The sequence below is a fragment of the Xiphophorus couchianus genome, chromosome 10 (assembly GCF_001444195.1).
Source record: "Xiphophorus couchianus chromosome 10, X_couchianus-1.0, whole genome shotgun sequence".
NCBI lineage: Eukaryota > Metazoa > Chordata > Actinopteri > Cyprinodontiformes > Poeciliidae > Xiphophorus > Xiphophorus couchianus.
The window spans coordinates 12,915,915-12,931,449 of NC_040237.1; the positions used below are offsets into that span (position 1 = coordinate 12,915,915).

The 15,535-nt window shown below is 41.3% G+C and overlaps 1 protein-coding gene and 1 long non-coding RNA gene across 5 annotated transcripts in view; one reads left to right on the top strand and one right to left on the bottom strand.

Annotated features, from left to right (window-relative positions):
- Positions 1-12,211, top strand: part of stxbp4 (syntaxin binding protein 4) — a 43,420-nt gene extending 31,209 nt beyond the window's left edge. For 2 of the 4 annotated variants that reach the window (XM_028029238.1, XM_028029239.1), the window contains exons 20-21: positions 1,684-1,820; positions 1,972-2,833. In XM_028029238.1, the coding sequence (XP_027885039.1) occupies positions 1,684-1,820; positions 1,972-1,985 (151 nt within the window). In that variant the 3' untranslated portion in view covers positions 1,986-2,833. Of the gene's footprint in view, positions 1-293; positions 1,412-1,683; positions 1,821-1,971; positions 2,834-7,899 lie in introns of those variants that run through there. The other 2 variants (XM_028029240.1, XM_028029242.1) reach the window with 2 other exon arrangements.
- On the bottom strand, positions 12,037-15,533 carry LOC114151819 (uncharacterized). The gene is made up of 2 exons (XR_003597022.1): positions 14,977-15,533; positions 12,037-14,887 (listed from the first exon to the last, which is right to left on the bottom strand). It is a non-coding gene; the product is annotated as an uncharacterized LOC114151819 (long non-coding RNA).
- Positions 15,534-15,535: the final 2 nt, after the last annotated feature.

The following is a 15,535-nucleotide window of genomic DNA, read 5'->3' on the forward strand; positions in this document are numbered from 1 at the left end:
TTATGTATATATATTTTTTTTCATCTATGCTCTTATTCACCTGTTTTCCATCTGCTTAGTTTCATAATCTCTTCTATTATTCCTCCCTTTTCTCTTCTTATTTCATCTGTTTATCTTTCATGTTTCCCTCCATCTGCCTTCATCCTTTTGTTCCTCCGCCGTGTCTTGATCCCAGTTTATCAGCTCTCCCTGGGAGCTTGTGTAAGGTGGACTGGGTAAATCCGGTCACTTGGTCATGCTATTAAGTCTTCTACCTATGAATCCTCCTGCCAGCTTCTTTTATTTCATTGTAGGTCAGTGGGACACCTGAGGTTTCATAACTGCTGGACACTCTACCCCCCATAGCAGACCCCCGGTCCTATTTCTGTTATTTTTACTCTCTCGTTTGTTCATTTCTAGGCCACTTGTTGTCTGATCCATAGATTCAATAAAGGAAGCATTGTTGATTTTTTTCCCTTCCTTTTTTCTAGCTTCCTCATTGTTTTTTTTTTGTATTCTGACACAGATTACAGCCATAATTTCCTCAGAGCTCAGCTCAGAAGCAAAATTAGTTTATAGAAAGAAAGAAAAAATTCAACCTCACAGAAATTATCTGTATTGTAGTTTAACTTGTGCCTGACTTCATCAGGTTAGATGTTTGCTGCACAGATGCAACAAACGACAACAAACTCAAAGGCATCATTGACAGGCAGCTGAAGGTTCTGATTTCAATGCAGGATGGACACAAGAACAAGACGTATGCTTGGAAGAGCAAAGATGAGGCTTTCAGACTGAAAAGCGTCTTAAGTGTCCTTTTCAATCAAGAAAGGAGGTGTGAGCGACATGTTTTACTACACTGTAAAAAAACCCCAAACAAACAAACAAAAAAAACACCTGTAGAATTTACCCCCAAAAGCTAAAGGAACAATTTGCACTCAATCTGGTTGGGTGCATTTAAACAGATACTTTTAATAAAGCATAAGAACTCTGAAACACCAAAAGTAGGTGAAATCTACCTCGCCTTTTTTGGTTACATTTTCATTCCCAATTACCTTAAAAATTGGAGTAAAACTAAATTAAATTTTTGTTCCTCATGTTATACTATCCTGTGTTACATTATGAAGCCCACCCAGCGTGTGCATTCAGTGTGCTGCCTTTGTTTACAGTCCGATTTACTTTTGCCACCCTACCTTTTTTTATTTCCTCAACAGGTTAACTATTTATGCCTCTATTTGCACTATGACACCAGGATCCAACCATCAAGCACATCATTCTGGCCCGATCCGGCTAGAATTTTGGGTCTTGTTTTGGTCGGGATCCGGCCATAAATCTAAATAATCCAGAGTACCCACAGAAAATCCAGGCTTGCTCTGCAAGAACATGCCAACTCCACACAGGAAAACTTAACCCAGCCCCCACTGTTACCAAAAACTCTTATTAGTTTAAGGCCTCAGCTCTGTGCCTCGCAATGATTAATGCTGCCTGCTGTCTGTTTTTAAAAGGGATAATCTTAATCGACCTGGGGAGAAAAAGAGAAGCCAATGGCGTCCTATGTAAAGGAATCCTTTGCTACAACCATCAGTCACTGTCATCACTTTTTACTGTTTTGTGGTCAGTTTAACAGAATCCTCTGGGAGTATTTCCGGGGTTCTCCTTGTGTTGCACTTTTTCCCTCCGCTGACCCCGCCTCGCCTGTGTTCGCAGCTCCGGGGACGTGAAAGCCGGCTCGTCGTCCCACGGCGTCCCCCCTCGCTACAGGAAAAGCCCGTGGACCGCCGCCACGCTCGCCCAGGAGGCGAAAGAGCTCACGCGGTCCGTCAGAGCCGTCCTGGAGGCGGACTGTAAGTGAGAGGTCTTCCTCTCCACCTTTTCCTCCTCCTCCCCCTCCCCGACTTCCGTGCCGCCCCGCATGCCGCTCCCACCGGACGAAGCTGAAGGCTGCCGCCGTGAGTGACTGTTCCCCCCCTCCCCCCCTTCCCCACCCCATTTCAGTGCTGACCTTCTAGAGGGGCACCTCCTGCAGGACACCAGACGTCGGGAGCCTCGTTCTCTCCGCTCCTCACCTCCTCACCTTCTCGCCTCCTGCTACTGGAATTCCATGCAGCAAACCTGCATGACACATGCTAGTCTGCAGCTGCGTTTCTGCATATCAACATTTTAACCAACAAACAAAACAGAACAGAACAAAAAAAGCTGCGCAAGAACATTCTTGCAGAAAACCCCCCCAAAAAAACCTGATGGACAACATGAATGTTTCAAAGTTTGACCCGCTGATCTGATTTCGCAGCGATCAGTCGGTGGAACTCCCGCGACGTTGGTGTGGTTTTCTAACTCTGACCCATCTTCTCTTATCGGTAAGCACCTTCACCAACCCGTAGAGATCAGAAACCTCATCATCACAGTTAAAAACAAAAAAAACAAAAAAAAACATTTGCCATACTCCATCCAGAACCCACGCGTAGAATCCGAGTCTCTGTAACTCTCTGTCACGGTTAATCTGCTCAGTTGTTTAGCTTTGTATCTTAGAGGCTGAACACTCGTGTTAGTGCAGTAGACTAGCCGAAGAAGACGAAGCAATACCGTGAAGCGGCACATGAGGAGAAACCCCAGCTCGCCTGATATACCCACGGACGCCAGGGAGGGAGGGAAGCCGTGACGGCACAAACGCTTCCATCCCGTCTGGAGTTATCAGCTGTTTGTTCCTTTGCGGAGTAAACCTTCAGATACAAGATCAATGGACCATGAGTTGCTCTTTGTAACCAGGATCAGCTTTGTGAAGCTGCTTGCTCTGTTTGACCAGCTGGGCTGTGATTGATACAATCAGATGAAATAAATATTTTGATTTGAAAACAAACCAACTTTTCCTGGTTCTTCAAGTCATTAATAAACCATATATCTGGGCTTCTTCTGAGTCGAAACGGTCAAAAGTGTAGAAAGATGAGTTGAAATTAGAATGTTTGCCACAGAGGTCTGTGGATACATTGAATCAGAACGAGTGTGGATCTTTTTACTTACTTTTCTAAGACTATTATCAGCTATTCCTTTTTTTTTTTTCTCCCAACTGACACACTTTCAGTTCTGGTTGTTTAGAAGCAACGTTCTCCAAAGACCTGTGTCTCCAAATCAGCTCTAAATGTTAACTTGTTTAGAGTTATTGTGACCAATCAACTTAAATAGCCATTACGTGTCAATGTGACATACTGATGGTGATAATACTTGATTAAAACACATCCTGAACCCAGCAGGAAATTGTGGTACTTCTCAAAATGTTAATGTCTTGTCAATTCTGAATCTACAAAATAAATAATGTCCAACATTTTCAGTGCCTCAGTTTTTCAGAACTCATAGAAGTACATTAAAATAACTCCAAAATTGTTCAACATCTTCATCAAATGTCACTAAAATTTAACTCGACACTTCTTGATCAACACCTCTGACTTCGTGTCAACGTCGTGACTTGACGTTTTCAGCTGGTACCTATCGGTTGTTTGTTTATTTTATCTCTCTGGCTCATCTAGATTCTCTCATCTCAAACACAAAGAAGAGGGAATAAATTAGGCCGGGCATCTTATGTTGAGCACAATATGAGTTTTCTACAAACGCGATCTCAAAGTTTGTTGAAATGGTGAAGGAGACGCAGCGTGCCCGAGCATCGGCGGCCTTCGAGCCTCATTTGAACCAGAGCTGCAGGTTGTTGCTGTCCATGGTGCTGATCCTGCTGTAGAACGGTCGCGTGCGCTTCTACAATGAAATGTTGCCGACAACTGTTTATATTTATGGAGATGGGAGTGTTTAGGAGTGAGCTTAAGAAGATGCACTGCCTTGCATAAGCTGAAAAGAAAAGCATACTTGTCAGGAACAGAGCTTGGACTAATAAGTTTCCTCGGCAGATGCTTCACCGATGCACTGATGGAAAGAGACGGATGACAACAGCTAGCATGTTAGCCTTAGCGTCACAGAGAGAGAGTCACTTCCTGGTCGAGTAAGTCCGACCAATTAAAAGACCATGATGCCCTTTTGTCCTGTGGTGTAATGTTCTGTTCTTTACAATTAGAAATAACGCTCTTTTATATGAGAGATAACTGTAGCTGCGAGGGCAAAGTTGAGATTAAATTCAAATCAACCAAATTGAACAAGATTTTGCACTGGAAGGAAACCAAACAGCTTGAGTCATTTCAGAAATCGGATCCCCATTCTAAACTCGATCCGACGGGATAATCAGACCTATCAGACAGATCTGAAGCTTATGACATGGGAAAGCTTACAGGTAACAAATTGGTCTGAGTTCGGTAATATTGGAAAGAGTGTTATTTAAGCTACTGAGCAGAAGCTGGGATGTTGTTTTTTTTTCTTTTTAACTATCTGCATTAAGAAGTCGCGAGTGAACGAGTTTGCCGCACCTGAAATGTGTTCCGAGGACAGAGCTGCAGATGGACGACAGGTTGTCATGGCAATATTTTCCCCGTCTCATTCGTCTGTGGAAGCTGCTGAATATTTTACTTCCTGCTAATTGCCAGTTGTGAAAATGGGACTTCCTGCTGCAACCAAGAAAACTAACAAGTTGATGATCTGAATTGGGCAATGGCCACAGTGGGAGAAGCACGGTTGGTGCCTCTTTCTCACAATCCCAGCTGGAGAACTCAGTCTTCATTTAGAACAAAAATAAAAAGGTGGAAATTATGTTAATTGGAGACTAAACTACCTTTTAGTCGCTGAACAGTGTGTAAATCACTGCTAGAAGCAGGCATAAGTGAAAACACCTCAATAGCTCTACAGCAATTAAACTGTTAGAAACTGCTGAAGGATAAAGAAGTCCTGCCAGCAGCCTTAGGATTCTAAAGCCCAACCTGTTTCCAGGCAACGAGGGGAATTTAATCTGCAGCACAGACCATGCTGAGTATTGTAGCACAGATACTTTCCGCTATGGGGGAAAATTCACAATGACTGACTGCTTATTTTTCTTTATCATCAATGAAACAAACAAAAGTATCCACTCTTTTCTCTTAGGTTCTCCTTATGATGTCAGGATCAGTTGCAGTGTATCTCTCTTAATGCTCATCTCCTCAGTCTGATGGCTTTGTTGTGGTTTTACTTGCCTATTTTTTTATGTTTTTAAAGTCGTAAACAGATTTCAAAGTCGTCATGAAACGACCGATGGGAGGCTTAGGCTTGACTTCCCACCTGTTGCTGAAGCGTCCTGCTTTCCGAATGTGCACCTCCGTCTAAAACCATCGTAGACGAAATGTGTCGGTGTCTGAATGTGCGCTGCAAAGGCTGACCTACTTCCTGCGCGAGTCGTGCTCGGTCTCACAGTTCTTCCTCCCTCCCGATTTATCAGCGAACGCTGAAGGACGTCTGTGGGACTGAGACAACGGCAGGACGCCCACGTCTTCCCCGGTGACGCTCAAAAATAAAGTTTAGGTGAAGGCCGACCGATCCGGGCGAAATCCACGAGATGGAATCTATGTATAGCTTTTAAAAAAAACAAATAAACATCAGGATTCTGTTCCAGACAAAATATTGGGCATCATTTTAAGCACATCTGGAATAATTTAACGACTCCCAGCTGCTTTTGCTCATTTATTGTAAAGTTGCAATTAGCTTTTAAAGTAGAGAATAGCTCTTGTCTGCATTTAGAACTTCACTAAAAAGGGGTGGTGGAGTGAAATTGGTCAGTATTTCAAAGCAGGAAAAAAATGGAGTAAAAACTGAAAAGAAGACAGAGCTGGAGCAGGAGTGTGGTCACTGACAGCTTTTAAAATCAGCAGACTTGCCTGATACTCAATAGAAGGTGTAACACATGAAGTCACTGTATGCAAACTAGACAAACCTGCTGAACTCTTCTGCCTGCCGCATTAATAATAAATGATCATCTCTAAGTGAAGTCATTCCTGCGGAAACGGGTAAAGGAGTGTTGTTCCCTAAAATGTTCGGAGCAGAAATCCACATTTAAACCTGCAGTGAAACTATTATTCAGTCACAAAAAAAAGAATCAAAATAAATAAGTCCTTCACTGCACATCCCTCCCAACCTCCACCCCCTTTAGCTTTTTTTTTTTTTTTTTTACAACTGTTCTGAACAACACCATAAATCCAGAGATTTTTTCTGCATCGTTTATTATTGGCTTTTCATTATTTCTGAAGGGATTCTCGAGTCTTTTTTTAGACACCGGCCCTCTTTTCACTCAGTTTCAGTCAACCTGACATATGAAACTGAATGACTAAGAAAAGCAGCTTAAGGGAGGAACCGGCGCTGGGTCAACAAACGCAGCAAGCCTCAGACAAAACGTCTGGAGTTATTTTTCTTACATCGCTGCTTTTCTTGCAATCAAAAACAAACACGTGTGAAAGCAACAATTTTACAGCTGAACATTCTGCTTCATTAAACACATCTCATTGTTGTATTAATCCCACGTCTTTGTTTTCAGACCAAATACAGCATCAAGTGTCAAACCAAAGCGATTTCTCTGGCTCTCCAAACTCTGAAGGGCCACAGAACGAGAACTTCAAGAGATGTTTGCTTAAATATTGTTCCACAGTCAAATTAGTATTTATTTGTATACTGCCAAACTACATCGATGTAAAAAAAAATATGTTAAATGCTGACTTTTAAGAAATGAATGTAGAGAAGGCTACAATATTTTAACAGTTAATATATAGTTTTATTGTTATATTCTGTCACAATTGGCCCCTTGAGGACAGAATTATCTTAATTTAGGCCGAAATTAAAATAACACCCCTAAAGTAGTGGATAAAAATAAATATGGCGGATCCATTCGAGGATGATTGTTGGGAACGGATTTAAAAAGCTGTTAGCATGCTAGCTAACACCGTTAGCTGTTTGCGTGAGCCGCCATTACCTGAGGTCCGTCCGCCTCGCCAGTGAAACGTATCACGGTTAGTATTCAGAGCAAAGCAAAGCAAAGCTAGCTGCACCGCCATCTTTTTTTTTTTTTTTCTGGTGTTGAGAACTTCATTGTTGCTTCTGTGTATTTACATGTCAGCTGCTGTTCGGAGGCGATGGAGTTCGTGGAAAATGTGCGACAGAAGGGAATAAGAAAAAAAAATTAACTCGGAGCGATAAAAAAATGACATGAATTCTCGTTCGGCTCGTTCACGTTCTCACATGCAGCATGAAGAAACGATGAGTGCAACCCCAGAGTCCGCATGCGTTCATTCATGTATCTCAGCGGCTGCAATCTCACAGTCATTTGAGGTTTCCGGTAAGGAGGAACTTAAATTCAGCAATATATCAAACAAAAATAAAGCCGGGAGGCTGAAAAATCAAACCGAAGCTCTATATTGTTTTTTTCCTTATTTCTGTAGCTTGTTTTCTGAAGCTGTGTGCACGTGTCATGTGTGACATTATGATAAAAAGGACATTGAAACTTAAGATTTCAAGAAACATTTTTTTTTATTAATGATTATATTCATGCTGAAAATTACATTGTTTGCAATCTTGATGTCATTTGTTTGAGGTTACTCTCACGAAGTAAAAAGTTGAGTTTTTATGTAATGATTTTGCTGCAAAAACCATTTATTTCCATTGTGATTCGTTCCATCCAATCAGCACGCCTGTTGCTCATCCAGCAATCACACCCTCAATATCCAATCTCATGTCTCCTCTTCCTGTTTGTGTCATTTATTACCTACCCTAGTTCTTTATATTTTTTTAATTTTTCTTTCGGTTTCCTGCATGCTTTTCATATGTTCTTTGTTCTTTGAGATTTTCTTTAAAGTATTTTATCTAGTACTATTTTAGAAGCATTGTTGTTCTGCATCCTCTGAGCATTTCGTTTTCATCCATTGAACATATTAACATAGAAGAAGTTGGAACACAGCAAAAGGTGGAAACGCCCTAAAGGTGAAAGTACTTTGAAACAGAAATAATCATCAAGATGTTTTATTGTCTTCCTGCCAGGTCCGCCTTATGGCTGGGAGCAGGCCTACACCACAGAAGGAGTCGTGTACTTTGTCAAGTAAGGTCCTAACATCGGGTTCCTAAAAAGAAAGAAGAAGAAGAAAAAAATCAGTGACCCAAAACACAGTAATTCTCCTTCATTTAAGTTAAAAACACTTCCTGTCCATTTATGGCAGGCATTGTCCAACAACTTTCTTTAATTTCCTGCTGGTTCTTGTATAATCAGACCTTGACAGGGCAGGATCTGATTTAAAAAAAACTCTGTTCGGATTGGAGCGGATTAAGAGCGGAGCTGTAGGATGAAGCACGCTCTGTGCATTTAACTCCAGATGGGATTCCACAGTTCTCAGAAAAAGGGAAGATGATCTGTAACTGAGAACATTACAACACTGAATCTTTCTAAATTTGCTTGAAGCCAGAAAATGAAACCATTAATACTCCTAAGAAACATCACATTAATGCTGCCACCACTGATGCAGGTCTGTTTTTGGATTTTTGATTGAGTGTCATAATGCTCAGGAAGTATAACCGGATAAAATCCCCTTCCCACCTGTAACTTCAACTTGTCTGGAGTAACGAAAATGGTATTTATTAACCTAGAAACCATCTGCTTTATTAATTGGGACAGTCACATGACCCAGACGACATCATGGAGCCTACCTGAAGCCACCGCCACCGAGCCGCCTCCAAAGGAGGAGGCCTCGGCGCCGGCGACCGAATCCAACGGAGAGGAGACGGAGACGGAGACGCAGCAGAGTTCAGCTCTTGAGACCAACATGTAGGAGCTCAGTCATCCAACCTGTCATCTCCATCATTACTGAACCCTTCTAGTTGTTCTCCCGGCAGAATGCAGCCGCTCGGAATCCTTTTGTGTTTTTTTAAACATAAGGTGATTTTTTTTAAAGCCAAATTTGATCCAAACGTAGACGCATTGTCCAAGAAACCTGTACAATAGCTTATTCGGGAACCAAAAGAAGATCAAGGACCTGCTTGATTACACTGGGGTCAACGGGCAAAAAATAGTCTGAGGTTTTCCAACTGTTTTAGAGTCATTTTCATGTGCTGAATCCAAAAATCACCAAAAATGGATGCAATATGAGCGTCAAAAATGAATTATCTGTTCTCATGTATGGACCGGTTTCCTGAGTATCTGGGATCAATGACACAATGTTCAATTCACATGTACATACCCTTACCAGTGTTTATTATTCAATTTACAAAAATCCATGGGTGTAACATTTAATTAATACACTCTGTTAGAAAACCTTTTTTTTTTCTCCTAAAATTTATTTATTTATTTATTTGGAAAAGGAATATTAAAGGAAATTAACTCATTATGTCACAAAAGCGTAAACAATTTAGTCAGAAGATCGTATTTCTCCAAATCAAATTAGAATAAAAATCTGACCTGGTTGAGAAAAATGGACGTCATTTTTTTTAATTCGGCAGTGCAAAATAGTCCAAATTCAGTTTTTCTTTAAAAACCATCGACAACTTCCGAAAGATACTTCTTACAACCCAGTGTTATCAACCAGTGAAATCCATTCATTTATTGAGAAAGTGTTTCTTTCTGACAGGCGGCTCTGAATCGGGGTGAGACTTGAGATTTGACTCCGATTTTGGGGGGGGGGGGAAACAAACTTTCCAGCATCTCTGGTGTGGAGTGAGCATCTGCAAAGCAAAGCGTGAGATTACACCGTGATGTGAAATGTGAAATAGACTTGCTACAAAACAAAAATGTTAGACTCGTCACAAGTAAAAATAACCAATCTGGCATAGGATGTCCAGATTCTTTCATCCTTGTTTTCTGTTTCACTTTTTGTCTTTCTGCCTCTGATTTGAGTTGCAGCGCTCACCGTCCTCGTCAGGGAAGTTTTGAAAGCCTTCTTCCTGTGAACTATAGGTTCCCTTTAACATATAATACATGCTTTCGACTAGTGTCTTTGTCACCTTTTTGGTACATGTTCCGCTCAATAACAATAGATTTCTTGTGTTTATGCTAATTTATTCATTCCATTCAGCCAATTCCTCTTTTTCATATTTCCTCGGTTGATCCTGTTTGACTGCAACATTTTTTTTCAGAAAGTTTGGACTTACGTTTCATTGACGTTTACGTATTGCGTTTTCTCCACTCCTTCCTCTCTGCACTTTACAGCCACGACATAGCGAAATATTATTTTCAATAAAGACAAAAAATATTACTGTCATATTTTGTTTTTGTATTTAGTGCAAAACCGAATAATTACTAGAAAAGAAGGAGGCCAAACAGCAACAGAGGTGACACCTGCTGGAATTACTTCAGACTTTATCGTGCTTCCACGCTCGAGCGAACTGTTTTTGTCGAGGACATGGGTGAGTTTGAGCTCTGCTTTTATTCCAAGTAATTACTGCCAAAGTGTGTGTGCGGAGGGGGTTAGGGGTCGTTTTTAAGGATACTTCAGAAGGATTTAATCTGTGCTGCTTTTAGCTTTCTTTCTCCCCTCTACTCTTGATTTTAGTTTACATTTGTTGGCTGCTCTCTCTAATTAGTCCCCACGTTAAAAAACCAACACTGTTTCCCTGCTTCACTACTGCAGCGTCTTCTTGGTTCGTAACGTTTTGTAAAAACCTGAAACCAACGCCCCGCTTTGCTTTAGAAACCTTGTGAAGCCTTATAGAAAGCGATAATGGAAACCTGTCAGGATTCTGTGATCCTTCTATTCAGCAGTGGGACTGGAAGGCTCTGTGGTTATAATGAAACTACAGCAAGTATTATGTAATGAAGATGGATCAATAAAAATAAAAAAAAAGATGTTTCCATTTCATGAGATGCGTTTGCTGTTTTGTGTTGCTGACGTCGGATCTGGAAGCAACAAAATAAATGTCACATAATGTGATTATTTTGGCGTTTAGCTTTGGGCGAAGAGGTTGTATTTGTTTCTGTGCGAGAGCACCGGTGTGTGTGATGTGTACGGCTGTATTTATTACAGGTGTGTGTCGGCGTGCGAGTGTGTGTGTGTGTGTGGGCTGGAGGTGTAGCTGAGCCAATAGTCTTCCTGCCTGCGGCTCCAAATATTGATTTTCCTTCGTGTTCACAAGTCTGGCTATAAATATGTGACGCTATCAGAGGCGCAGATAACAGAAATCACACACACACACCCCCACACATCCACACAGCCCTCACTGGACTCCTTCCTTATTTTAAGATACAGATCACTGACTGTTGAGGAAGAGGGGAGTTGAGCGGAAGCGAAAGTGTTTCGATGAATTCATGATTGAATGAAATCTTTATTTTGAGCGTATTCAGTTTTGTGGACTAGATGATGGTGCAAAATCCTGAAAACGATGGACAACCCTGAGCGTCTTCTTCATGAGACTGTCATAGAAAAACGTCTTCAGTCAGAGGCTTCTTCGAACTCGCCTTAACACAGACCGCTACAGGACTTCCTTAAACCCCGCAGCCGTCACCATCTACAATAACTCTTTGAAGAACCTTGAATTAATTAACAAGATTTAATTGCTCATCGAGATCAGTAAAATTATAATTTTTTTAATTTAACTGACTTTAAAAAATTGTCATGACCTTGGCTACTTTTATCTACTCCTTAGTAATCTATGATTTTTGTGTAGAGAGACCTATGCTTGACATCTGTGAACACGCACACGTCCACTGCTGCTCTTTTTAGCAGTGTGTAAACAGTCTCCAAAACCAACTTTGCCGTGATGTTACACAACATTCAAAGCCTCTTTTCCTCGATTCCATTTGGAGAATCTGAGGGTCATCGGCTCCATGAGCAGCTTGGATTAAAAGGACCCGCGCAAAGTGATCCATAACTGGCCTGATGGATACTGGGAGAAAGTTCACATCCTTTTTATGCAAACAGGTCTGATTACAGCCCAGATTTAAGAATAAGTCCGAGTATTAAGAGGCAACGCAAGGTCCTCGCGCTCTGACTGGGCTTATTTAGGCCAACTTTGGTTGCGTAACTCGGTACTTCGACTGTTTTGTGGTAAAACATACGACAATTACGTGATTATGTTGTTTGTCATTATGTCTAAATGGCACTGACCCATAAAACCGTGTAACTGAGCTCTTTTGCTAGATATTCACTTCAAACGTTCATCACTAGGAATCAATAAATCCCCTTTTTTTCCCCCCCATTTTGAAAATTTTGCTCTTAAAGAAACTGGATAAATTATGAGCATTATAATCCTTTAGGATATTTCAGATTGTAAATCTGTCTCGCTGACCAGCTGAGACAAACTTCGCCAGCACCCCGTTACTATGGAAGAAAACATAGAAACAAAGACGGAAGGCAATGGAAAAAAAACAGAGAAATTGGACAAATAAAAAGGCATAACGCCTTTGGAGACTATAAGAGGCAAACATTTTTGCAGAGCCTCTCCAGAGGTATCACAAAATCCGGAATGATGGCATATGAATCAACCAAAACGCTAAATGGGTCAGTGATGGGAGTAGGGGAAGAAACACTCATTTGTCCTGAATGCCTCTGTGAATAACTGTTATTGTAAGATGCATTCTACAAAGGGTTGAACATTGTAGATGTAAACACAGAGAACAGAAGGGAGTGGTTAGAGCTTGGTGAGTTTTGGGTGCACACCCAAGCGTTTGCGTGAATGTTAGTTGGTAGAGCCGACGGTAGTTGAGAAAGAGGGCGAATCAAAACACTCGTGGGCTGGGTCTGGAGATGTTTCTCCAATGAGGCAAGATTTACTCACAGATTCCATTCAAAAGTTAAAGAGTAGGTAGTAATTATTTCAATCTGAACAGGAACAAGAGAAGCGTCTGTGGAGCCGCAGCCAGGATTTCAGTTTCACTAACGTACAATTGTTCACAAAAGATCAAGTGGGATTCTATAAATGTGCAAAGAGCAGTGGTCCGTGCACACCGTCCTGAGGCACTCCTGTGTTAATCGGAGCTGCTGGGAAGCCAGATTTGAGTAATATTATTAGACGGCAATGTAACGACAACCGATCAGAAAAATTATAGGACTTTAACCAACATTTTTACATGCTGCAAAGATGGCAGCACATGGAGCAAATCTGTACAGATTAAACTGACTTTGCTTGAGGGAAAAAAATATAGAAAACAGTAGTTTTCCAGTTGTTTCTAAAGAAGACTTAATAAGATGTTTAAAATGTAAAAAGCTTCTGTTTTCTCTACGCTTTTGAAGATGATTATTTCATGGTCAACCAATCTGTGATTCATTTCGATACAAAATAAGCCCCACTACTTTGCCCAGGGAGTAATTTGCCTCCTTGCCCAGGGAGTAATTTAATTCTATTGTCGATTATGTCAAATAAAAGTCACACGATTACTGTAATTTGCACTCCTTGTGACAGCTGAGTGCAACTAAAGGAAGAGAAAGGCGCATACGTGTATACATTATGTCTTTTCTTAAACAAACTTTCGGTGTTCGGCCTTCTTCATGCAGAAACCTTTGTCACGCAACAAACTCCATCTGTCTGGATTAACTGACGGGAAATACGAGCTGCTTTAACATGCCGGCAGCTGAAAAGGTTTCTGTGCAGTGACAGAAAAGCCTCTTCAGGTGGCAGTGAGGCGCGTTAAAGCAATGAGTCAGAGCTGCAACAGGTTCAGTCGCCGCTGCCCTACTTTCCTCTCGACCAAAAAGGTTGCCACAACACTGCAGGCCCTCGGTTGCTGCTGTTGCTAAGGAGTGTTTAATGACGGCTTTGTCGGACTCTTCGCTGCACGCAGAATCACACGCACCGTTTTTAGGGTGCTTTGTGTTTCAGGGAGCCTCTTCGTCTGCCGGATCGAGTTCACGCAGAAGCAACATGATTTACATAGTTTAGAAAAAAACAAAAAAACACCACAACACTTTTGGCTCTTATTTGGCTCCTATAAGTACCACAAAAAAAATTGTTTTGACTGGAACCCAGAGACGAAAAAAGAAAAAAAGGATTAAATATTATTATCGTACAATGACTCTCGAATCTATGATAACAACAATTAAGGAGAGAGTCACAAGATGGATGCAATGCCCACTGAAACAAGAAAAGCAAGTAGCACAGAAAGGCAATGAAAATGCTGGATCACCTCGCCTGTTGTTTACAACCCAACTTTTATTTAGTCGAGCCAACTTTTCGGAAGCGTTGCCTGGCGTTTTGAGTCATTTAACTGAGCTGAAGTCTGATAAACAGAGAAATGCCAGAAAGTGTCCGATCTGGCAATGTGAAAGATTTTTTTTTTTTTTCTTCTCACAACTGGAGGTAACAGAAGTTAGAAAACAATCACTGGACTCTGCAGAGGGCGTGATGAGGTGACAGTAGCTGGGATTGTCGACTGGTTTGAACCGGGTTGCAGAAAGAAAAAAATAGCAAAGAGAGACAAGAAACAATCAGAGGAACGAAGGAAGGAGAGAAAGAGGAATAGAGCCAAACTTATCACTTAAATAAAAGAGCTCCAGCATCATGATGGGCAAATCTCTGATGTGCTCTCCTCTTCTCATCTTTATTCTTTTACATTTTCACTTTATTTTTTAAACTTTTTCCTTTCTCATGGTTTCTCACATTTTCCTTTCATTTTTTTTACCAACCCTTCATTCATTTTCCTTCCCCATCATTTCCCTTTGTATTTATTTATCTTCTTTGCATTCGCTTTTTCAAATTATCGTCCTCTATCGAGTCTTTTTCTATATTTGTAGTTTTCTGTTCATTTTTGCTTCCCCTTCCTTCTTCCCCCTCCTTCTAAATCCTTCCCACTCTCTGTTGCTTGCTCTTCTCCTCTCTCCTCCTCCCTGCTGCTGGATTTGTTTTGCTCCTACTCCGGAGCACATGAGATTCAATGTGACTGGGCTGCATGGGGTAGATGGGGAGGAGAACAGGAGGCGGCGGCCTCTGATTGGATGAAAGTAGGTCAGTCCGGCCCACTCATGTGACCCAGCATTCCTCTGAGCAGGCCCAGAGTGCGTGAGGGGGAATGAGCAGAAATAAAGAAAACTGTTGGGCATCCTGAATGAAGCTGGGGGAAAAGAATCAAAAGTCACCTTACTGTATTCACCAACAGATAAATATAGAGCATCATGTAACGTTGCCAAACATCCACCTCACCTTTCATTGCAGATGGATTTCAGGTGGGCTTCCTGTGATGGAAGCGGAAGGAAAAACATAAAAAAATAAAATAATAATAAGGCCAACTTGTGGTTTAGCCAGAACCAAACAGTGACAGTCGATTGGTATTGCTTTGGAGGGTCTGATACTGGTCCAAGAAATAAAATCAAGGGAACCTGAGATGGGAGAATGATGGATGGTGTCACTACCAGGTTCTACTGAGAACGCAGAAGTGTCATATATGGAAAATGGCTGCACTGATGGATCTGGTTTTCCTAGCAGAAAGAAAAAGAGCTCTCTCATGGAAGACAACAACCAATTTGAGGTGTTGGCCTCCAGATTTCAGTCCAGTTGGGTGTTTATTTGATTTTGTACGAAGCATAAAGGTCCCAAATTAAAACGTCAGTATTATTAGGAGCTACTGCAAACAGCCTGGAGCCAAGGACTGTAGCAGACCTTCATAATAAACTGGTTGGACGGTGCTAACTTTATTATATTTCGGTTTATTGCTAATATGCGGTGATTTTTCTGGTTAATTAAGAGTTAATGCCTCTGCTGG